At 31.3% G+C, this 23,640-nt stretch overlaps 2 protein-coding genes across 7 annotated transcripts; both read left to right on the top strand.

Annotated features, from left to right (window-relative positions):
* The first annotated feature begins 9,322 nt into the window (after positions 1-9,322).
* On the top strand, positions 9,323-12,947 carry LOC133703473 (transcription factor bHLH144). Of its 6 annotated transcripts, none has more exons than XM_062128016.1 (4): positions 9,323-9,496; positions 10,089-10,220; positions 10,499-10,686; positions 11,484-12,947. In XM_062128016.1, the coding sequence occupies exon 4, from the start codon at positions 11,774-11,776 to the stop codon at positions 12,497-12,499; it is 726 nt and encodes a 241-aa protein (XP_061984000.1). In that variant the 5' UTR covers positions 9,323-9,496; positions 10,089-10,220; positions 10,499-10,686; positions 11,484-11,773; the 3' UTR covers positions 12,500-12,947. The 6 variants fall into 6 exon arrangements, with proteins under 6 accessions (XP_061984000.1, XP_061984002.1, XP_061983997.1 ...); XM_062128018.1 differs by having other exon boundaries at positions 10,084-10,220; XM_062128013.1 differs by having other exon boundaries at positions 10,075-10,220; positions 10,542-10,686.
* A 2,136-nt stretch (positions 12,948-15,083) lies between these two features.
* LOC133703918 (uncharacterized) lies at positions 15,084-15,719 on the top strand. Its single transcript, XM_062128665.1, has one exon. The coding sequence runs from the start codon at positions 15,227-15,229 to the stop codon at positions 15,494-15,496; it is 270 nt and encodes an 89-aa protein (XP_061984649.1). The 5' UTR covers positions 15,084-15,226; the 3' UTR covers positions 15,497-15,719.
* The last annotated feature ends 7,921 nt before the right edge of the window (positions 15,720-23,640 follow it).

Raw genomic sequence — 23,640 nt, 5'->3', positions numbered from 1 at the left:
ATGTTAGACATGACTGTAAGATGTTGCGTCATCATCTGATTTTGGCACTTCTTATAACCATCAAATTTGAGAGTTAACTGACGAAGTCTAGTAGTTGAGGTTCCCCCATACTGAATCTTTACTACGTCCCAAACTGATTAGGTTGAACAATGCCTTTCAAAATGCAGTATTATATCATTTCTCATACAACTCAAAATGCGAGCTACATGATCCTTGCACTTATAGTTTTGATATGTTTACATATCAAGCCTGTGTTGAGTAGTGTTTCCTTGCTCAAGTTCAGCCATCATATGTGTGATTTTCTAGTATTTCTTGCTCTTCTAGGAGATACTCAATCTTACGATGTCAAATATCATAATTCTTTTCACTTAATTTGTCGACATGGTTCAAATCAGCAATAATATTCTTAGATACAGCCATATTAAGCATTATTGACACTAATTACAAAATTAGTTTCTAGTACAATTTAATTGACATTTATTGTCACCCCATTCTAAATTAAACAAATAATAATCTAACACATACAATAGAAATGAAAATAATGTTAAACACTTAATTAATTTCTATTTGTATGGTCTAATTATTATTGGAAATTTAAATGAGTGCAAAATTATAGTTATTAGTTTCAACTAACAACTCTCACTAATCAAATTACAGATATTTTCATATACATGCGTATAATGTAATTAAAACTTAAATTACAAAAAATATTTAGTTCAAAATAAATAATCAATTATCTTAACAAAAAAAATACTAAATAAAAAAAATACAAAATTAAGAATAATAAATTTCATATTTATTTTTTATTGCAGGTACATAAGTAGGGTCTCCAATTACATCATCTACTTCATCAAATTCATCTCCTCAAAGTTCATTCTGCTCTTCTTCCAATTCACCGTATACCCTTTTTGGTATACTAACATTCCCTCTCAAATAGCATTTCATCAATGAGATTATTGAAATTTAAGGATTCTAACCTATATTTCAATGATAGTCGCACCAACATCCATTCCTTAGGTAGAGAATTGAGAACGATTAATATTTGATGTTCCATGTTGAATTCATAAACACCACTCATAGCTAGTCTACTCATCCAATGATATATATAATCAATGTGCTCTTGAATTTTGTGAATAAGATTAATGGTATAACCCAATAAATGATCAATTTGTTGTTGTATATTCACTACAACAAAAATATTCCAAAAGCACATAAATATTATAATCAATATTTAATTAAGGCATGTATCATTTTTTTGGTTTTTGTTAAAAGCTAAATTTGCACCACGATTAATCAATATTAATTGCCTATCGCATATTTTTTTTTCTCAACTGCTAAATCTATATGTGTTCTCATGTTTTTTTTAATTAATTAACAAATGTCAGTTACACAACTGTCATTTATTTGATAGAAGATTTTTTCTAATTAATGATAAAGAAGACAAAATCCTAACCAAATTGTAATTATTCATTCTCCAATACACTTTATTAAATTTGAATAACAATACATCAAATAAAGTTTTGTAAATCCAAGACTCAACGGAAGCATTCTTTCAACACAGAATGTACAACTAACATATATGTAGTAACAGATGTATTGCACCAAAAAAAAGATATTAAAACCATGGCTCTAATACCAATGTAGAATTTAAAGGAAACTTACTTGTGACGTGAGAATTCATTTTCTTGTCCCTGAATCAATTACTTCAGTGTCACTTCAATTACTATAACCAAAGTGATATTCCACAGTATGAATGTCTTTGTAAATCTTATCAAGTTAATACATAGAGTCTAACAAGGGAGAAGAGAAAGAGAGAACTATATTCTTTCAACAATGAAAACTTACCTTTTCATATAGGTTATGTCCCTATATATATAAGTAGAGAAAGCAGTTACTTCTTTTAGCAAATCCTCTAAATACTTGGACTAAGCTCATCCCTCATGGGCAGATCAGGCCTAACCCAATAATTAATAATCATTAATATATGTTAGTAATTATTAGCACTAGAAATCAAGAATTAAAGATGGAGTTTCTTTTTTTCATTATAGGAGATGAAATGTAGAGGATAAAATATTTGTTTTACTACTATTTTCTTTGAATTTTTATTTAGTAGTTTTTCTTTCTTTCTTTTTTTGTCAAGGCATCAAGTGTTTTAAGAAATGTTAAAGTGCAACTGAGTTGGAAAGGTTTTCCAATTTTGTCTAATTGAGATTATCGATTCAATTCAAATAGAGAGTATACCTTAATTGATAGTATTCGGTTATTGGAATTGTCTTCCTATCATGCTATGTTGAGAACCTTATGCAACATGAAAATGTGTCAGTTATAGTTATTGGTTTTCTAATAGTTGGCCATGATGTGTCATAAATTACTTGTTCTAAAGTAAGTTAAGGATCTAAGTTTTAAGTCTAACTATACCTATTCAACCAGCATCCAAGTTTTTTAATACTTTCTTATTTTTACTTCCTTAGAATTCATAACCTTTGGTAGCTCAATCATGATTGAATGATCCTATATCTAATTTGGGAATAGCAGTATTCCTTAATCTTGTAAGACTAAGTTCTGTATTTTCTTCTGAACTTAGGGCTTGGTATAAGTGTGTTGACAAAATAGAATCATAAACATGTTTGTATTTTGATTCTTTGTATGTATATTCCCGTTGAAACTTGTTGATATAAAGTTTAAGAGAATTTCCTTTCTTGTAATTAAGCCATGAAAATATTTTTTAAAAACAATTACTTATGGTTTTATGATTTTATGATCCAAGTTTACATTGTATTTTCTATGTTAAGTTAAAAATGTATTTTTAACAACCTTAATTGCTTACGCTCTACTATGGATGGATCTTAACATTGAAGAATTTGATTTTTTTTTTTGTTGGAGCATGGTGAAACTTTGTCTTTTTTTCATAATAAATTGATAAAACCCCTCTATCACACCTAACATCGCGGCTACTCGTCTTTTTTCCTAGAAGAGAAAAAGCTTTTTGTGTTCAAAGAGGGGGAAAACCTTATGTTGAAAAGGAGTCATCACCTATTATAGTCATTAGAAAACCCTAACTGATCTTCAGAGTTCTAAGGTAAGGAACTGGTTATGCTAAAAGAAAAATATTATCACTCTAAAGTATCCTACCTAATGTAAGCTACATTACTACTTATGTTCTATTTCTAATGGCTTATTGTGTCTAATACTAGTGATTTTATCTATATGGATGAGAATAGGCATATTACAATAAGCTAAACTCTGAGTGGGAGAGTGGATTTAAGCCTATTATTTTAAAGTCCATGTCTTTTTTGCCATTTATAATTGCTTGGTGAGTTGACAAATCTATAATCATTTACTCTTGATTGTGACCCGTGACTATTAATAGTCTATCAAACCATGTCAATGAATAATTAGGTGGGACTTTATTAGGCTTATTAAACCCAGCCAAAATCCTAGGAGGAATCGTTGCTAAATAGTTTGTTTATGCAATAACGACCTATGGATAATGACTTATTCATGTTCATTTATCATATAGTACTGAGGTTCACTCATATTTTTTTTTTAAATGAGGTGTTTTTGCCCCAATCCTAAATATCCATCCACGCAATAACCATTATGAGTTGATCTACTTGGAGATAAGATCTAGTGACACGAATGTTTTGGAGTTACTAAGAAAAATTAATACATTTGATTGACACTTAGATATCATCAATGAATATTAAACTTAAAAGCTTGAAGTTTTGAAAGGAAGACATGTTTTGAAAACAATAGAGACCAAGATGTTACTCCTCATTAATCTTTAAGATAATAGCCCGTTATGAGTATAGGTATCCTAAACATTATGAGTGAATAGAAAAACAATATTTTTTATGGTTCTAAAAAAGGGAAAGCTTTTTTGAAAAGGGTTTTGAAATGTGAGCCCATAAAGGCCTTTTAATGTGGGTTAAACCCTTAGTGGGTTTTATAAACAAATTATAAAACCCAATGCAATTGTATAAATGAGTGTAAACATTATACTTTTATGAAAAAGCAAACTTCCACAGAAATAACACAAAGGAATGGTCAAGAACATCAAAAAAAGTGCATTTAAACTTTGAAAGATTCAGCCTAAATACATAAACCCCAGAAGAATTGAAAACATATTGAATCCATTTGTAATGCACATTCATCTAGAAAACACATCATGTTAGGAAATTAAACACAAAAAAATTCAAATGTCCACACACATACGCAATCAATCTCAACATTCGTTCAAACCTAAAAATCTCATCTCAACACACATTCAAATCAACAATAAGCCAAAATAATTATTCAAATGATATTTAAGGTTCAAAATGGACGTTTTAAAGTGGATGAGGTGGACTGGAAAAGGCTGAAACATTAGGTGAAATGATGAAACAATTTTGGAAAGGTGTTATAAAAATTGATAGTGGCGGCTTAGATTGTGTCGCATCATTTGGTTAAATCATTAGGAGAGGAGGTGCATGGCCTTGTCTTGTCTGTATGAAGCACCATTTCCCTCTTCTTCCTATTGGTGGTGGTGGTGTAAGTCACGTCCGATGGTGGAGGGAGATCTGGTTGTTCAAAGTTTGGCCTTTTTTCCCCCAAATGCTTTTTTTTTTACAGCTCTAATTGTCACATGTTGTTTGCCTAAACGATGGAGAGAGGAGGTGTATGACCTAGTCTACAGGAAGCACCACTTCTTTCTCTTTGAAATGGTGTTGGCAATGTTGATCACCTCCAGCCAGCGAGAGAAATCTAGCATATTAAAGTTTTGGATGTCTATTTTTTCTTTCTCTTGCAACTTCTCTTCCTTCTTTTTTTTTATGGTGTTTTCTGACAAGAGAAGGCTAGGAAAGTTTGTTGGATGATGAGGAGAAGTTAAGGTTGTTATTATGGCAGGAAAAAAGCTAAAAGCATGGCAACAATAAAAGAAGAATCCACTCCACTCCACGATAAGCAAAATTCATCAAAAGGTCATGGACCCCACCGTCGCTCCCTATTCACGCATGTTTCATCATCTGACGGGTCACATCCTATCCACATTACATGAGATGGGTTTCTAATGTCCTCACTTATCCAACAGCTCATATTTTTTGCATTTCGCTCTTCCTTGTCTGGAAGATAAATCACATACATGCCCATAAACAAACTTAAAAAATTATGTCCATGCTTCCTATCCATCAATTTATTAGGTGGGTTTTCTATATATATATATATATATATATATATATATATATATATATATATATATATATATATATACGACTTTAAAAACTGATGGATACTTCACTGAACTTAATTCTGTGTATGGGATTGTTGGTGTTGAAACACGAGATTTAAAGTCTAATTGGCCTTAATTTTCGTATAAAAAAATAGTTGATTATTATAGAAATATAGGAAGATAACTTTTTTATTATAATTTTTTAGTTGGTTTTATGATTCTTTTAAAACAAATTATTTTTCAACACTTTCACTTTTAAAGTTAGATAAAAAAAATTAAATTTAAATTATTACCATGACCAAACCAACCAATATGGTTTGAGATTATTAACAAAAACCTAAAAGGGCCAAGTGTTTCATTGTAACATGTGAGGAGAAATATTGTTCATTTGACATGGTTTCTCTTTTTTCTTGGTCCTTAAGATTTTCTATGTTTTGGTCCATCGGTTTCTTTTTCTTTTTATTTAGCCTTTTAACATTGTTTTGATTTGCGATTGGTTTCCATGATTTATCATTTTTATACCTGCATATGGGAATCTTAGGGTATCGAGGAAATGTTTTGTCGCTTTGTTTTGCAAAAAAAAAAAATCAATTTCATTGATTTAAAATAACTAAAACTTTAGGGACTAAATTCGGAGCTTAAAAAAATATTTAATTCTTTTTTTTTCAATATCAAGGATTGATTTACACAGCCACGAGGAAAGTTCATGTCTTTTTTTTTTTTAATTTCAGTCCCTCAGTTTTTTGTTTTTCAATTTGATATCTTCATATTAGCTTTATTTGGAACTTGACTAGGTAGTCAATGATGTTCTTGATTTTTATATGATTTTTACCTATTATTACTTTTAATTGTATGCTAGTTTATCTTAAATAATTCTATTTTATATAGTTTTTAATTATTTATTTTTATTTATATGTAGGAAGAATTAAATTTATGAAATCTCATTTAAAAGCTAATTAAATGAGGAATTTTATCTTGAAGAGGTGGTGTACACGTCTTGGTAAAGAAGAGAAGTAAGAATGAAATTTCTTGTTGTAAAAATAAGAAATTTTAGTACCCGAAATTTTAGGAATACATATGGGTAAATCAAACATAAATTTCTCTATAAATATCATAATTATACTATCTTAGTTTCCTAAAAATGATAAGAGGGTGATCTACAACTTTTGTGTCTATGACTTTCTCAAAATAATTCATTATGTTAGCAAATATAGGGTTTGAAGTCAAGAGTCGTAACCTGCTAGTTTTTGAAGGAAAATCAAGAAACAAATAAAAGGAGATTAGGGACCAAAGGAGGAGGAGACCAAGAGGAGAGACCATGATCAGATATGAATAAAAAAAAAGAGGTTCTTTTACCATTAAAACTAGAGAACAAGAGGAAGGGAGAACCAAAAGAAACTAGACATTGTCGTGGAATGTTTCGTCAACCAATTCCAAGCAAACGAGTTTTATTATTCTCCTTAGTTTTCCTTTGATGAATTATAATAAGAACATGGTTTATTTTAGATTTATTATGAACCAAAGTTATTTTTCTAGGGCTTTGATGTATTCTAGTTTTGATTATGCAATTTAAATTTCAAGTTAATTCATTTTCAATTTCTTTCATATGGAGTGTTTATCCTTGATCTTATTACTTATAATTTTTTGACCAATTAAGGGGAAGAAGAAGAATAGTGTCGTTCAAAACGGCATTGTTTTGGGCCTTTTCTTTTCTTTTCTCTTTTCTTTTTTCTTTTTCTTTATATATATATATGGTTTCAAAAATGGGTAACAATAGAACTAATATATCTTTTAATGTAAAGTGAAACACTGAGGGGTATTAGTTTTTAACTAGTTATTTAGCCCACGCTCCGTTGCAAGTCATATTTTTTTTAAAATGGATTTGCAATCTTTTTTGAAATGTATTTTCTTTTATATACAAAATTCTAAATATAAATTGAAAACCTTATGCAAGCATCTAATTAAATAAATTGACAATCATTTGTGTAAATAAATAATAAAAAATTTGTTAAAGATAACTAAAAGCAAAACTAGAAAAAACAAGAGATAGATGTAAATCAAGATATTTGATCTCGCAACATAAGACATTTATTCAGTTGTGTTTACTGAATTTATTTATTGAGATCAATTTTTTATTCAATTAAATAATAATAAAAATAGACACATATAAAACTGATTGAACAAAATAAAAGGAAAAAAAATATCATGCAAGATTGCACATATTATAAATATTATCTAAAAATAAAAAAATTATTTCTAAAAATAAAGTCCATCTATATAAAACACTAAAAAAACTTATAGATGAATCAAAATAATATCTTAAAAAATTAAATACATACAAAATAATTTTAAAAAAAACCTTTATTCAAAACAGGCTAAATAAGAGAAAATTAAAAAGTATAGAGGAGGGATATTAATTGAAACATAAATTTAAAAGATATTTAAAAAAGACATAAAAAGTTATCGATTAAAATAAAATAAAAGGAATTAAAAAAATAAGAAAAAGACTTTGATAGTTTAGGCATGCAAGCACGTTTAAAAGAAATAAGAAAAACAAATGACTTGGGTCATAGGCTCGATTGAGTTTAATAAGTTGTAACTAGTTTAATAACTTGGATTATAACTATTTTTACTTATTGAAAAAAAATAACAATGAAATAAAAAAAAAATATAAGCTAAAAAAAGATTATCGACCAGTGTTAACATTTCAAAACATGTAACTTAGGTCATTAGACTGAAAGTATCATAAAAAAAAAACCACGAAATTCAATCCCCAACAAATCTGAAGGGTGGAGTAAGGAAAAAAAATCAATTATACAAAAGGATATAAAATTAAAAAATATAATTAAAAGAATGAGGGTGAAAATAAAAATAAGAAATAAATGAGAGGGCAACCAAAATCTTTTGAATTGAGGGTTATGTTGAAAAGGAAAATAATTTTTTAAAAAGGAAAAAAAATCAAAAGAATGAGGATCAAATTGAAAAAGGTACACCATAAATTTTGATTGAAGGTTGAAATTGAAAATTAATAAAACTTTAATAAAAAAAGCCAAAGAAAAAAAAATAGGAATCAAAAGAATAAGGATTGAATTAGAAAAAGTAATGTATGTTAAATTATAAATGAATGACTAAATTAGAAACAAACAAAACTTTTTTAAAAGGGTTAAAAAAAAAGAATAAGGACTAAAACACAAAAAAACAAAGAGGAATAACATGTATTTTTTAAGTAAGAGAAAGAAAAGAAAAGAAAACAAAATTGCCACTAGTAATAAACCACTCATCATTTGTTGCCACGCACCATACTAGAAAGAAGAGGACATGACAACATTTTTAATGACATGGTGAAATGACAAGTTTGGCCACTAGAAGGTATTGCAAAAGCTGCTCAAATCGCAAGATACCTCTCATACACTAACGTATAAACTGTAAATGCCAGCAACTTTTTAGAATTAAATATTAATTTATCAAGAAAAAATTAAAATGCCCTCAATAAATCTAGAATTTATGGGAAAAAAAACTCTATGAAAGGACTAACATGCCCTTATGTGGATGGCCAAAGTTTTCCTAATTCTAGGGGTAAATGAAATTACAAAAACACTGTTATCAATTTAGTAGCTCTAATTTTTCTTTACTTTAAGAATAAATTAATTATTTTATTGTTTATTTTGAAATGATGCATATATTCTCACTAATTTTTTTAATAACTAATAAATAATTAAAAAAGATTGAATTACTCCTAAATCAAAGATATTAAGATCTGTTTGAAATTGTAATAATGATTGCGGTTTAAAATATTTTTCACTTAAAAATATATTAAAAATTATTTTTAATATCAACACATCAAAATAATTTAAAAATATAAAAAATAAAATAATAATTTTTAATAAAAAAAAATTAAAATTTAAAGGAATATAATTTGCACTATAATTTTAAACAGATTCTAAATATTCTCAATAAATAAAGAAAAAAATAATTTTATTGTAGGAGTGAATAGTAATATATGAGTACGGGCACAGAGTTTCTTAAGCAATTTAGAGTTTCGTAAAATATTAATTTTTAATTTTAACTTTAATATAATTTATGCTGCGAAACAGGTACAAATAATGTTTAATTTTCAATTTTATATTGTCAGTACAATAAAAATCCTCTCTCTCTCTCTCTCTCGACACCAGACAGAGATACAAAATCCAGTCGAAGTTTCTGGCTCTGCATTTCTACTCTCCCTTCCTCCATCTCCATCTCTCTCACTCTCAAACACACACTCTCTCTCTCTATCTGTTTCTTTAGGTAAAATTTTCTTCTTACAGATCTTCAATTCTGAGCTTTGGATCTAGTGGGTTTGTTTTGTATTCTTGTAAGATTAAAATCCTTTGGTTTTGTATCCAAACATTTACCCTTCTATATATATACATATATGTTTTTGTTTCATTTAAATTTTTTTCTTTCTGTACTTTGGCTATGCAAGGATTGGCAGGTTTTTTTTTTTTTTGAAGTAAACCTTTTAGGTTACTGATTTGGTCCTTACAAGCTAGGATTTTCTTTTTCTTTGATGTATACTACTATGATTTTTTGTGTCAGTTTTGGAATTTTAGCTGGTTTTGTTCTGATCTTTTTTTGGGGCGTTATGCTCTGCTTGTTTGCTGCTAAGAACGTTGAAGAAAGTGAAGGGAACTTACATGTTTTTGATTTTTAGTAGAGGATTTGTTTTGTCTGCTCAAACCTTGCTATGAATTTTGACATGGGGCTGTATTCTCTTTGGTGTTTATGATTCATTATAGATTGATATCGCACTTCATCTTGATTATTTATCTACTAAATAATAATAACATTTAATGTTTGTATTTATTTATGTATTATGTGATCAGTATCGACAGTGCAGGGGAAATTCTTATTTTTTACACTTGGAGGAGAACAACATGCCGTGGACTTCTTCTTTTGTGAACTATAGCAGGAACTGTGTTCGCTTGGTGGTCTTCTTTCGTGTCATACTGTAATTTTGTTTGTTTTTGTGGTGAGACTCTCTCATTTTGACGCCTGTTTCCTTGTTTAAATCTTGGCTATGGAAACTAAGGAGGATATAGGAAATTATTTCAAGTTTATCCTTTACCATACCTTTTGACAAAAGTTTATGCCTTATCACGATTCTTACAAAATGGATGTTTGAAAGGTTAAACGTTACAATTGATTGGTTGAAATGTTAATTTTGAAAGTCCAAATTCCATTGCGATGCTTATTTTTCTTGTTTCCCCCTCTGTATTTTCTTTAATATTAGCCCATTATTTACTGCAGCAGGCAATTGTTTTGTAAGTTCTGAAGAAACTCTTGTATTTAGGGTGCTTTGAATTCAAAAGTGGTGTTTAGGAGTGAGAATGTACATTGCGGTAACCATAAAGAGATATCGAGCTGTGAAGGAAGTAGGGGAGATTAAAATTAGCGTTGGGATTACTGCGTATTATCAAGTGATGCAGATTTGTCAGGTAATATAGCAGCTGCATTTTGCTTTGAAATATTGTTGCACTTTCCTCCTTCACTTGGCATTTATTTTGAGGTAAATATTCTTAAGTCTCCTCGTGTTGTTTATGACACATGGAGTAAAAACAGCACCTTTGTAAATTTACTGGTGGTATAGAATAAGGTGCTCATGTTCAGATGATGTTAACAGCAAGAGAATGATTCTAAATCACTCACATTTTGTATTTCTGTTTTCTTGAAAAGCCTTTGCTTATCTTTTGTAGCATTTTTTTTTCGTCCTCTCCTTGTGTTTAGGATTGGTAAACTAAGGAACCAAGTTCTAGGGAACTCATTGTGAATACAAGACTTCCTCTGTTCATTTTATGCTAATTTGCTGTGATCTTTGTTTCTTTCTGAAGCGAATATTGTATGCTACAAAGTAGCTGCTCTTTAGTTTGTTGATTGATAAATTTTGTTTTCCAGTTGTTGAGTGGGTTGTTGTGTCCCAACGGGTATTGCATCTTGGAATCTTATTCTCCTTAGAAACATTATCTGCTGTAATGGGAAAAATCAGTTGCTTTTGCTAAATCAACTGTAAATCTTACCTGAGTTTAGAAGGATGTGCTTGAGTCTTTCATTTTATCTGGCAGTATCATATCTTTGTATGAAATAATAGTCATTTGGCTGTTCTACCTCTATATGGATGCTTTTATTCATGGCTTCCCGTTTACTTCTCTTTAACCTTAACTTTGGATTATGCAATTGAAATGGAGTCCATTGATACGCCCAACTAATATATGAAAAATTTCTGTTGTTATTTCAGGCTGAGTATTTCCGCCAGTTACTTAAGCCTGTTACGTAGTCTAGTCTTACAAAGCTCCGGTCACTGGGATTTGGGACGGCTTTTGTTGGTTATACATTAGACATAAAGAATTTGATTCTGGTGGTTCATTTTGGATAGGCAGCTCTTTTATGCCAGGATGGCAGTAACTTGATTTGCTATATAGTCTTTTCATCGGTTTAGATCTTCATCAATTGAATACTGAATAATTGCCAATAGGAGACCCAAAATCCATTACTATTGCAAAATTGTTGGTTAAAGACAAGCATCCGATGCATAGTGATCGATACTTCCGCTCGAAAGAGGCAATGCCCCCACTTACAAATCAAGTTGACAATAATAACATGCATTTTCCAGTCGCAACTACTTTTGCTGCAGTTCAACCTCTAGCTGCAAAGCACTTGATGCCTGTGCATGGAATTGAATTTCAATCTTCAGAGATTTGTCCGAGGAATTTCATTATTTTTGATCAAGCTGATCACCGAAGCCAGGTTATGTACAATCCTGCAGTTGCCCACAATCATGGTGGTCCTGGATTTAATATCCATGCAACTTACATCCAAGAGAATTTTGAAAGGACAGACACCTACAATGTTGAAAGAGAAATTTCATCATCTCTGAAGGAAGATTCAGATGATATTGATGCCTTAATGAGTTTGGAAGAGGAAGAACCAGAAGAGTGTGATGGGGAAGAGGTCAGCACCGCACGCACCTGCAGAAATTATGGAAGTAGCTCCCCCGATTCCGATTCTTGCTCCAGTTATGGTGCAAAACCCATGAAAAATGGATCTTCTGTCCAGAAGTGCTCAAGCAGTGGTAGCAGCTCTAACAGTGAGAGGAAACGACAGAAAATGAAGACAATGGTGAAGACATTGAGAGGGATTGTACCCGGTGGCGACCAAATGAATACTGTTACTGTTCTAGATGAAGCTGTCAGGTACCTCAAATCTCTCAAAGTCGAAGTGCAAAAGCTTGGGGTTAGCAATTTCAAGAACTAAACTTGAACTTGATCTCCGTGGTAAAGGTGCTTTATTTTTAACACATCCGCATCCTGTTCTCAAGTTGGTTGTCTCCTCTCTCGTGTTAGGTTGGAATTTAGACGGAGGAGGGTATTGGCAGCTCACGAAGTGTTCAACCTTCCCCAACTATTTAGCATAGGGGCGCTGCATAGTGATGGCATAGTGGTTAGTCCTTTGAATTCTTCTATAAAACGTTTTACTGTGCACTCTTCAATAGAAGGAAGAGTGGGGGCGTTCGAATAAACTTGTAGTATCTGTACTTTTTCCTGCCTGTCAGTTATTATGTCCAGCATGTTACAGCTATTGTGGTTTTATTTCGTGTTGTACTCTAAATATAACTAAATGCTATGCTCCTCCTTTATGAGAGCTTCATACGGATCTTGTTGTTTGAGCATTTGCTTATAGACATCGGTTTTATTCGGTGCCAGATCTAGGTTGTATGTTTAATGGATTTAATTTGTGCGGGCAATGGCTTCCTGAAAAATCTGCTACTCTGCCCTATATTCTCCCCCTTTATGCTTTCGACATGCTTTAGTGTCCCCTAATGCTCCGCGGTGCGATTCTCAATGCTTCATCCGCTGGGAATTTAGAGACATTAATGTCATGATCATGCATGCATGGTGCTTTTCTAACCTTTTGCAGTCCCATAAGGTAGTGGAGTGTCAGCGCGGTATGTAGGTCTTTATAATTCAATATACAGTTGGATCCAAGTTGTAATCCTCTTAAAGTGACCCAAGTGGACATCACATCACTTTATGGGAGCATGCATGGCAGTGGCTGCTCATGTCTGTGCCTCAGGCTCTTTGGCTCCCTTTTTTATGCTCTGAACCTCTTTCTTTCCTTTGTTATCCTGTTGGGTGCTAGGGACAAGGAGATGAGATTTCAAGCATGGTTGCTTTCTTTTCCGCTCACATGCCTGCTGTCAGTATTCTAAGCGGGGCAACATTAAGATCCTGCTGCTGCCTGTTACCTTAAACAGGTCCCAGGATAAATTTGGTCGAGTAGCTAATAATATGGATTTAATTAGTACTTTATTATGGTTACAATATTTCATTATTCACACTCATAAATGCTTTCATAAGCTTTTAGGCATAGATATTAAGAGCGTGTTTGGCAGTGTGGTTGCGGGTGCTTTTCAAATAGCTTTTCGTGCCGAAATGTATGCCAATGATGTTTTTTTATTTTTTAAAAATCATTTTTGACATCAGCACATCAAAACGATCCAAAAAGTACAAACCGCACTCAATTTTAGCAAAAAAAAAAATTCAAATTTTAAGGAAACGCAGGTACAAACGCAGTACCAAACGTTCCCTAAATCCGGATTCAGATCGGCTCGATAGGTCGATCTAGTGATTGAACTGGTATGAGCAAGGTAAAAAAACCGGCCAATGTAAAAACTTGTGGGGTTGATTCATGATCCAGGTGAACCCGGATGAGACCTGTTTTTTTTTTTTAATGTTGTTTTTCTCCTATACCCTTTTTTTTCATATTTATTTTAGTTGACTATTAACTCTTTTCAAAATTTATTATATAAATATTAGAAAAATATTTTATATTTTCAATGTTGAATTATATTTTATGTTTCTAAAAAAGTTATTTTTTTAATATGGGATTTGAAGCTTTTAGTATATAGATATTCACAAGAAAAAAAGTTATGTTTTTTTAATATGGGATAAAAAACTTTTTGATTTAAATACTTCAACTTAAAAGGATAATATAATATCTTTTTAATGTGAGATTTGAAGTATTTGAAACCTTTTAGTATATATATTTTATGTTCACAAGAAAAAAGTTATTTTTTCATTGTGAGATTTGAAACCCTTTAGTATACGTACTTCATGTTCACAATAAAAATCACAATAAAAAAGTTATTTTTTCAATGTGGGATTTGAAACCTTTTAGTATATGTACTTTATGTTTCCAAGAAAAAAAGCTATTTTTTCAATGTAAGATTTAAAGTCGTTTAGTATATATATTCTATATTCACAATAAAAAAATTTATGTTTTTTTAATATGAGATAAAAAAAATTAATATATTCTTTTAAACTTCATTATTTATAAAATATATAACTTATATTCATATAAATTGTTTTTTAATTTTTTTATATAAAATATGAAATATTTAATTTTTTATTTTATTTTTTAAGGTTGAGCCATGCAACTCGCGATCCGATCTCTTATAGGGATCAATCCCAAATTGAGTTTGATATCATGCTTCCAGGTGATATAAACATGAACCGAAAAATTAAGGTACGAAAACTCGGATCCAGTAGATATTTGTTTCATCTGTTTACGATACATGTAATAAATGAATCATTACAATGGTAGTGGATGGCCATTAGAAAACTGTTGATGATAAGGATGCTTTTTTCCTTGGAATAAAAGTATTGAAAGCAAAATTAAATACATCAATATATTTATTATCCATCGACCTAGCAATATGTTCAATTACAAAAATCAATCAAAACGCGTGTCAGCTAGTCCTCATTATATGTAATTATCAAAATACCCTCAACAGCCCCATAAAATATATATATATATATATATATAAGAACAGCCCTACTTCTCCCCGTTAGGTTTTCATTAATAAAAAAACGAACGTGATCTCCCTCTCCAATATAACCAGCACTCGCATTCCTCATTCTCTCAACAGATCACATATTACAGAGAGAAGGCCAGAAACCCTTTTAGAGATAGAGAGTTTGAATGGAAGGGGATATAGGAAGGAGTGGAAATAGCAGCAGGGGAAGCAAAAGCAGCAAGAAGTGGAAAATATGGCTGTTTAGGAGGTTAAAGTTGAAGGAATCATGGGGATGGAGATTAAAGTTTATCGGTTCTGCTTTTAAGTGGAAAAGGCTTAACATACAGCTTTCTTTTCTCGATGATTTGATTTTCAAGCTCGTCTCTGTTTTAGAGGCTATTGTCTTGGTTATTACCCTGTGCTTCTTTTTTCTTTGTTGTGGGTGCCATTTTTGACATTAGCTTCTCTAATGTTATCTGGGATCATATTTTCTGCTCTTGCTTTTTTTCCTTGCTATGTATAGTTTCTTAGATCTTTGCGGAGGCTCTAGTAACTGTGAGGTTTGAAGTACTGCGCAAAGAAAAAAAAAACATAGAATTATGTTTATGGAAGCACTGTATTTCTGTGGTTTTATTGTTAATGAAAGTTGTTCATGATTCGAGTTTGGCACAGGATAAACTGATTTCTCTATTTGCAGAATGGAATAATGAATTGGGTATCATCAGATTTCTGAGTTGGTGATGACAAGAACTAGGATGACAGAAAGTTATAGAACAAAACTAGTTGTCAAGGTTTATATTCTTATGAGAATCTCCTTCTATGAGTTTTGTGGGTTTTTTTATTTGCGCAATTCTTCTGTTCTTCATATCTGGTTTATGGAGTGAAGAGAAACAAAGCATCCCCTAATTTCTAATTGATAAGAGCATAGAAATAACAAGCTCCCACTAAACAAAGGAAAACCAGAAGGCAAAAGGCAAGAACAAATGGTCAAAACCGACTCTCTCCAATTATTTTCTGTGTTTCTAACACAAGCAAAGAACATGGACGGATAATTCAGTAGCATGGTTTAAACTAAGCGTTGGACCGGAGATCAGCATCTGGTTCAAGTCTTATGTCTCGCGAGGATGTTGCAGCATGTGGCTCAAGCGGGATCGCAAGCGGTCGGAGCTGAATCCGTTTGGACACAGTATTTCTAGACCGCGGCAAACAGATTTTTGATTGTTTTTAAAAGTGTTTTTTTATTAATTTATTAAGATAATATTTTTTTTATCTTTAATCAAAATAATCTAAAACTAGAAAAAAAAATAATTAAAAAAAATTAAATATTTTTAAAACACAATAATAAACAGATTCTTTAAAAATAAATCCGAGAGGTTGAGGCAAAAACATAGCGAACCTGCTACATCCACTACTGCGGTTTCTGGCTGCCTTGAATGAATGAACATCCTGCAACTGGCTTTATCTCTTCATCCATATAATCATAGTGATTGAAATATTCAAGAAGTTTGATGGCTCAGCCAAGGCGGAGGCTCCCTGCTTCGCCACTCATTATTTAGGTGAAAATTAAACACGGGGTAGAGGTGGTCAACGCATAATCATTAACGATGGGTAGAGGTGGTCAACGCATTAATCATTTCTATGGTTAAAAGAAAAACCAACACCGCATGATGACGCACGCGTCATATTTGTTCTTCACTTAAGAGTACCTGCTAGTTTACTTACCAAGCTCTCGGCCGAGGCTTAAATCAAAAAATATTTAATCTTAAAATAACTTTATTTAAATTATTGAACACTTTTTTATACTCTTATAAAACTTATTATAACATTTTAAATAAAAAGGCCCAGCCCGATTATTTTTTTAATATATATTTTAAATTAAATCATGTAGAAATTATCCTGATTTTATTTATTAAAAAATAAAAATAAATAAAAACTTCATATTAAAAATAAAATTGAAAAACATAAAATATCTCTTATTAAATTATGGAATCGAAAAAATATAGCTAAATTTTTTATTATTATTATTATATAACAAAACATACCAAAACTAATTTACTTTCAAACCAATTCTGAAAAATAAAATTAAATCAAATTGAAATTAAAAAAATAAAGATTATGAAAAAAAAGGTAAAAATACCAAAATAAAACAAAACTCTATATTATTTAAAAATACCCAAATTATTCTTCTTTTTTTAAAAAAAAATATTATTGAATAATCATGATACAAAAAAATTCAATACGCATGAGCTTTCTTTTGGCGTAAGAAAAAAGAATTTATAACAAACACATGTCAGAAAAATGCTAATCATAGTATTTAGTTGAAAAACATTTCTCATATATTTTTTTCTCTTTTATCAATATTTATTTTATGCATATATAGCAGAACCAATCCGTGATTTTAAGTCTTTAGTATATATCAAGATGATTTTATTGATTAAGATTTAAATATATTGACACGCAAGCAATCCACGTGTCATACTCCAGGTAGCACTCTGAAAGTAGATGAGATGTCCATTTTGATATATTCAACGAGAATATTATCATTTTGATATATTCAACGAGAATATTATAAATATATGGTCTAATCCTGTTTTTTTTTTTAACCATTAATTCTAAGGCTGAATTCAACCAAATATTGACATAAAAAATATCCTTTCACGTGATACAAATAGAACTTAAACTAACTCCCTTTTTTAATTATGTAAATGAAACCTTCATTAATTAACTAATAAGTGTATTAAAATTATAAAAAAAACAAAACAAAACAAAACAATTGCACTATTATCTTCTCCCAAAACACATTCCTAAAGAGAGTTTTTAACCATTTGGATCGTATGCAACTTTATTAAACTTAAATTCAAATTATTGTATTACAGTTTATCAAGTTCTCAGAACTTATAAACCCGAAACCAGTAAGCAATCGATAGAACTTATGATGTGCTAGAGTCCAGTGTTAAAGAAAGGCGAACTTGTGAAAGGAATCTAGTACGAAGCTTTGAAAGGAATTTAGTAGGAAGTTTTAAAAAACTACATAACTTTAATAAAGTTTCTTTCCAAGAAGTCATCAAAACATTAGAATATGTTAATCTTAAAATAGATGCAAAAATAAGAAGTGAAAATGATGAAATAATATCTAAATTTAATCATAACAATTAATAAGATATCTAAATAGGTGGTAGTTAAAGTTAAAATCACATAGATAAGAAGGAGGTTAAGGAACCAAACTTTTAAAAAACAAATCCTAAGCCAATTTAGTCAAAACAATTCAATTAAAAAAGTTGCTTCTCACTAGAATCTAGAATAGATTTAGCAAAACATGTGGCTATAGAAGAAGTTGGAAGCAATTTAAAATATATTCAGAATCTAGAATAGATTACAAATCATGAAGATATTTTGCCAAAAAACATGGGCGAAAAAAAAAACAATATCAGGCAATCCAGAGTTGAATACCCTATTAGATAAGATTAATCCAAAAAATATTTTAATAGTAGTTGAACAGGCTTATGGTCCAAGGGTTCAACAAACTCATAGACCAACCCATGAGAGACCCTATCTAAACTATACAGATAGATTGTACCCTTATCCCATCAATTTTAAATTCTCGAACTTTATGTTGTTCAATGGTCAAGGGACAATATCTGCTCTAGAACACATAGCTAGATTTATTTATCAATGTAGGGAAGCTGCTGATTCTGAATTTCTAAAGTTAAGGTTGTTTCCAAATTCATTAATAGAAAATGCATTCATTTAGTATATAGATTTACCACCAAAATTTGTTCAATGTTGGAACGACATGCAAATTATATTCTAAACACACTTTTCTAAGGCAGAACCAAAGTTTGTGTTGGTAGACCTAGTAAAACTAAAACAATATCCTGGAGAGACTGTGAAACAATATTTAGATAGATTCAAGGAGGCTAGAAGAAAGTGTTGGTCTAGGATTCCTGAAAAAAGAATTTGTAACAATTGTACAACAAGGTCTGGAGTAGGAATTGAGAAAGAAATTCAAAAGGATGGAGTTCAAGGATATATATTATTTCACTTAATATATAGATGTTACGGAGTTCATAAATGGCGAGCCAATAGTTTGTGATGCATTAACAAAAAAGAATGTTAAAGCTTTAAGATCTTTGAGATCAAATGAAGAAAAACATTATTCATTTGACATAAATCAAGTTGATGTAAATTTTTATTGGTTGTTAACAAACAAAAGGATTAAAATTAAAGGAAAACATAAACAAATGCATGATAAAGAATTCAAAGGGAAGAATTATTGTTAATGGCATGGGGTGATTAGCCATTCCACAAAGAATTGTGTAATATTTAGAAATGTAATTCATGATTTGATGGAGTCAAAGCATGTAAGGTTCCCTGACAGAAATGAAACAATAGCAATAGATGAAAACCCTTTTCTTTAAGTTAATGCACTGTTAGTTAATATGACAACCATTGCTAATGATATTTTATTTTTCCAAAGTGCCACCTTTACGATGGTTATAGCAAATGAGTTGTTTGATTCCTTAGTAGCACATCAAATACTTCGATTCACGACAATAAACAAATCATGAGACATTGAAGGATTTTACAAATGGCATATAATAACAAGCCATGCTACTGAAAAATATGTAAACTTCAGGAGATTTGTTAGAGGCAGAGTTGTGAAAGGAGTAATGAGCTTCAATGAGGAACAAATATAGATTCTAGAGTTGACAAACTTGAGTGGGCTCTTGAGATATAGAATGATGCAAGAAAGATGATTAATTCTAGTGTAAAGATTGAACGTGGATGAAATGATTTATCCAGAAAGAACCCGAACAAGGAATGTGGTCACACAGTTACCAGAGGTAAAGGTGTTAATTATTCAAAAACATGCAACTTATTATGAAAACCATGTGCAATGTTTGCAGTTTAACTATGAAAAAAGAATTGGCATCTTGAGATATAAATACTAAAAGAGACTTGCAAGAAGGCATGGTTTCCTCTTCAAGGTGTACTTTGGAAAAATAGTCCATATTGGTTTGTTCTCAAATGGAGACTAATGAGAATTAAAAGAGATTGAAGGAGAAGTTAGGCAAGAAAGAGATTATCCAAAAAAATAAATCTTTAAGGAGAGACTTACCATGGAGTCCAAAAGAACATTAGACTGAAGTTAGATCCAAAGAACAAAGGCAAACTGATAAAATTCAAGAAAAACAAGACTGAGAGATGCAACAAGAACCATGTAGAGAAGATTGCAAAGAAGAAAAGTGAATGTACTTTGTAACTACATGAAGAAAAGAAAAGCATTAAATGGTAGAGAGAAAATTCCAGAGTTTATCATTAATCAGACCATTGATAACCTGGTCATTAAAATGAATGATGGGGATACAAATTCAGACGAAAACACAACTAAACAATATAAAAAACTAGTGAGTGCTAATGAAAGGTATCTAGCTGATTATGAAAATGAGAAAGACAATATGTTTGATACTTTGTTTTTGAATGATGGAGATGATTTCTTCACAAATAATATGGTAGGATGCAACATGGTGACTCTCATCCCTAGGAATTTTATCAATTAGAACAGTATGGTTATATGATTGGAAGGAGATGTTGTTGTCAATTTTGCAATACCCCATGAAGTGATAATAGAGGAAGCTAATCAAGAAGTATACCAGCAAGAAATAGTCAGGGATATTGGAGCTAAGGAAAAAGGTGTAGCAAAGTTTAAAGAAGCTATGAAAGTTTTGTTCGAGAAACCAAATGCTAATAAGCTTGTACATGTGAAACCTCTATACTTATGCGTTAAAATTAAATGAGAGGAAATAGGGAGAGTATTTGTTGATGATGGTGTTGCTATGAATATATTGCTTTTAAGTATGTTAGAGATAATTGAAAAAATAATGGAGGACTTAATGTCAACTAGAGTAGCGATAAGTGGGTTCTCTAGAGATATCATACAAGCTAAATGAATTATATGAGTCAGTTTAAAAGTGGACTCCTTAGCTGCTTAAATAATATTTTTTGTTGTGGATACGGTCCCAAGCTATAATATCTTACTTGAAGGGATTGGATTTACGTAAATGGTTGTATTCTCTCAACTCTGCATCATATGTTATTACTTTGGAATGGAAGTAAGTTTGAAATTGTGCATGCAAACAACAAGTTATTTGTAACATGCATAAACCATTTAAAAGCATAATTTTATACAGGAAAATGAAGTACAATTAGAATTGCACAAAACCATCATCAATAAGAATTGAAGAAATAAAGGACAAGATTTGTAAAATCCTAGCAAGGCCTTTACTATTTGAAAAGCCTAGAAGGAAGAGGAAGATCTCCCCTGAGGAGTGAAACAATAGTAGGAAACAATTCTGGAAAAGTGGCAGTACATGCGACTATCTAGAGATTATTGACATACAGGACAGAAGAGCATGTATTAAAGGAATAAAAAAAACATAAACAAAAAAAGAGAGATAGAAGAACAAGCGGTTACAATAAAACAATTAGAGCTTATGAATGAACATAAACAATTAAAAAAGAACAATGTAAGGTAGGAGTCATAAGAAAATCCAAGTGTTCAAGAAAATAAGAGTAAATATGGAGGGTCTAACCAGCTAGAAGAAGTAAACTTTGGAGAAAAATCAAAGAATAAGATAATTTGCATCAGTGCTTAGTTGAGACCAAAGGAAAATGAAGTTTTGGTTTTCGTGCTTAAAAACAATAGAAAGTGTTTTGCATGGGATTACAAAGATATACCAAGACTGAATAGAAAGTTGGTAAAACTTAAGATTCTAACATATAAAGATGCCAGACTAGTAATCTAGAGTCAAAATAGGATTTTTTTGGAGTTTGAAAAGATGCAAAGGATAAAAGTATAAGACTTGTTTCTACAATGTGCCAATGATGGCGTTCTTTATCATCATTTTACTTATTGGTATACTGGCAAGTAACATGGTGAAGAATGCTTGAATTATTTAAATAAGAGTTAAGTTTTTAGAATTCACCATCCTAGTTAGTTTGCATGTGTTTAATAAAAGCATGAAATGAACTTTCAACATGTTTTTTAAATTTAATAAACATATCAGACTTTGAATTTGACATGTGGAAGATGAAACCAAATAAAATTAGAAAAATTGTAAATAAAGATAACAAAAAACCGATACTCGTCCACCAAGAAGTAAAGAAAAGGTCTCAAACATTACTAAATAACAAATCTCAAGAAGCATTGCTTATATATTCAAAAGGATATAAAGATAATCTACTAGATTTGCTCAAGTAGTAAGCAGCACGATTGAAAGAAGATGGCAACACTAGAAAATGTTTGTTGGAAACTAGATGATGCAATGCACGGAAGTGAGGATGGACAAGCCGATGATGCCAAAGCATAGATGATCCAAGGATAGTAGAAAAGGGATGAGGACTAGGCAGAGAAGACCGAGTATGAAGGTGGTAGAGACCATCTCTAACGGTTCCAGAAAAAAGGATATGAAATACAATCCTTGACCAGACAAAAATCATTGCAGAAAAAAGAGAGAAGAAAAGATATCATTAAATTGATGAACGGAAAGTAAGGACGGACTTGGTTATTTCAGGGACGTCTAAAATAGATGACAAATATAAGGTGTGAGAAATTTTAAATGACCAATATCAGAAATAAAAAGTTAGTCACCATCCCCCATTTCATGGTGATCTGAATCACTGCATGATTCCACATGCAAGAAGTCACTAATATCTGGAGTGATGTGATGAGTAGCTCGTGTATAAAGAGAACTAAAACAAACAAAACCAGTGGCCGAATCTATCATGATAGCTGAATTAATTGAACTAAATAACAAAAACCTTTGCCACCACTAGATCAAAAGTTGTTTGCTGCCACCATTGTTATTCCAAGGAGGACAAGAGCTGGTCAAATGATCCCAACTACCGATAATCGACACCGTAAATTTGGCTAAAAACTATAATGGTTCCAGGACTGTCAAGATCCAAAATTGGGACAAGTATTGCATGACAGACCACGACCACGTTGTTGACGACCATACCAACGATTCACCGGAGAAATGGTTAATGGAATAAGGCCGTTCATCATTACAAGAAGAGCGAGGATGTCCTCGATTGGAGTGTATGGTTTCATGGGTCTGGTGAGATAGGCTGGAGTACCTCGGCATCACTTGCCGAATAGGCAAATTATGAAAAGTGTTCTTGTTTTAAAACCCATGACTTTCATCAGGCATCTGGTGTAGTTCAATTAAAGTCGAGTGTAGAGACATGACTTGTGTGTCGTGGAGGGAGATGTTGATGCTGATGCTAGGATGGTCCAAATGGCATGAGATGTGGTTCAACAGACAATTAAGAACAATGCCTCAATGGAGAGTGATGCTATCAGTCTGGAGGGCCATTTCAGAGTTCCTTGCACTGGGTTCAGCCTCTGTTTTGTTTAGCTGGTTAAAACACAAGTCTGCACCATTTCAGAGTGATTCTGTGGTGCTTAATGGGGTTTTTCACCCGCAGGTTCTTGACAACTGAAAACAATTTAATGAAATAGCCTCCTCAAACAGATGATACAAAGAACCAGCACACGCACGCTGCTGCCTATTTTAATCTTCATATGTTCTGCCGC

This window comes from Populus nigra, chromosome 9, assembly GCF_951802175.1.
Source record: "Populus nigra chromosome 9, ddPopNigr1.1, whole genome shotgun sequence".
NCBI lineage: Eukaryota > Viridiplantae > Streptophyta > Magnoliopsida > Malpighiales > Salicaceae > Populus > Populus nigra.
Note: the sequence above shows the minus strand (reverse complement) of the source record. Positions and strands in the feature narration are given on the sequence as shown.